A 564-nucleotide genomic window follows, 5' to 3' on the forward strand; every position below is an offset into this window, starting at 1 on the left:
CTCCATGGATGGGGCATCCACCACATCTCTGGGCAACCTGTGCCAGTGCCTCACCACCCTCAATGTAAAAGACTTCGTATCTAGCCTAAATCTTCTGTGTGGGCTTGGTTTTTGTTTTATGACACCTTATGATCACATCTTAATTGTTCCATAAGCACAGGGTGACACTTGATTTTGCACTTTCTGCATAACCTCAGCTGAAACTGGTACAAATCTGGGAGAAACTGAACTGAAAGGAAGCACCCAGCTAGGCTGTAACTGAAGCCTGTATCCTTCTGGATCTCTCAGCTGCTGTGCACCAGGATGCACGCAGTGGCGTTGCAGGCCTTGGTGCCAACACTTGAAAGCACTGAGCTGCTTCTGCGGGCAGTCACACAGGGAGGAGGGCTCTGCTCTGCTCGTGCCTGCTGCCCTGCCCTGCTTTGGGTGGCTGTGCTCAGCACCCCGCCCGAGGGGCAGCTGCCCAAACAGATGCGCGGCTGAAGGATGGGGTGAAGTGCCGAGTCATCCTCTTCGTACCGCTCACCCGTCGCGGTCCCGCGGAGGGCCGACGAGCTCCTGGAG

At 55.7% G+C, this 564-nt stretch overlaps 1 protein-coding gene across 1 annotated transcript in view; it reads right to left on the reverse strand.

The window, feature by feature from the left end:
• Positions 1-522: 522 nt before the first annotated feature.
• Positions 523-564, reverse strand: part of LOC100548148 (IgGFc-binding protein-like) — a 28,118-nt gene continuing 28,076 nt past the window's right edge. The window contains 1 exon segment of the mRNA XM_010716728.3: positions 523-558. Within this exon segment, the coding sequence (XP_010715030.2) occupies positions 523-558 (36 nt within the window).

The sequence above is a fragment of the Meleagris gallopavo genome, chromosome 11 (assembly GCF_000146605.3).
Source record: "Meleagris gallopavo isolate NT-WF06-2002-E0010 breed Aviagen turkey brand Nicholas breeding stock chromosome 11, Turkey_5.1, whole genome shotgun sequence".
Lineage (NCBI taxonomy): Eukaryota > Metazoa > Chordata > Aves > Galliformes > Phasianidae > Meleagris > Meleagris gallopavo.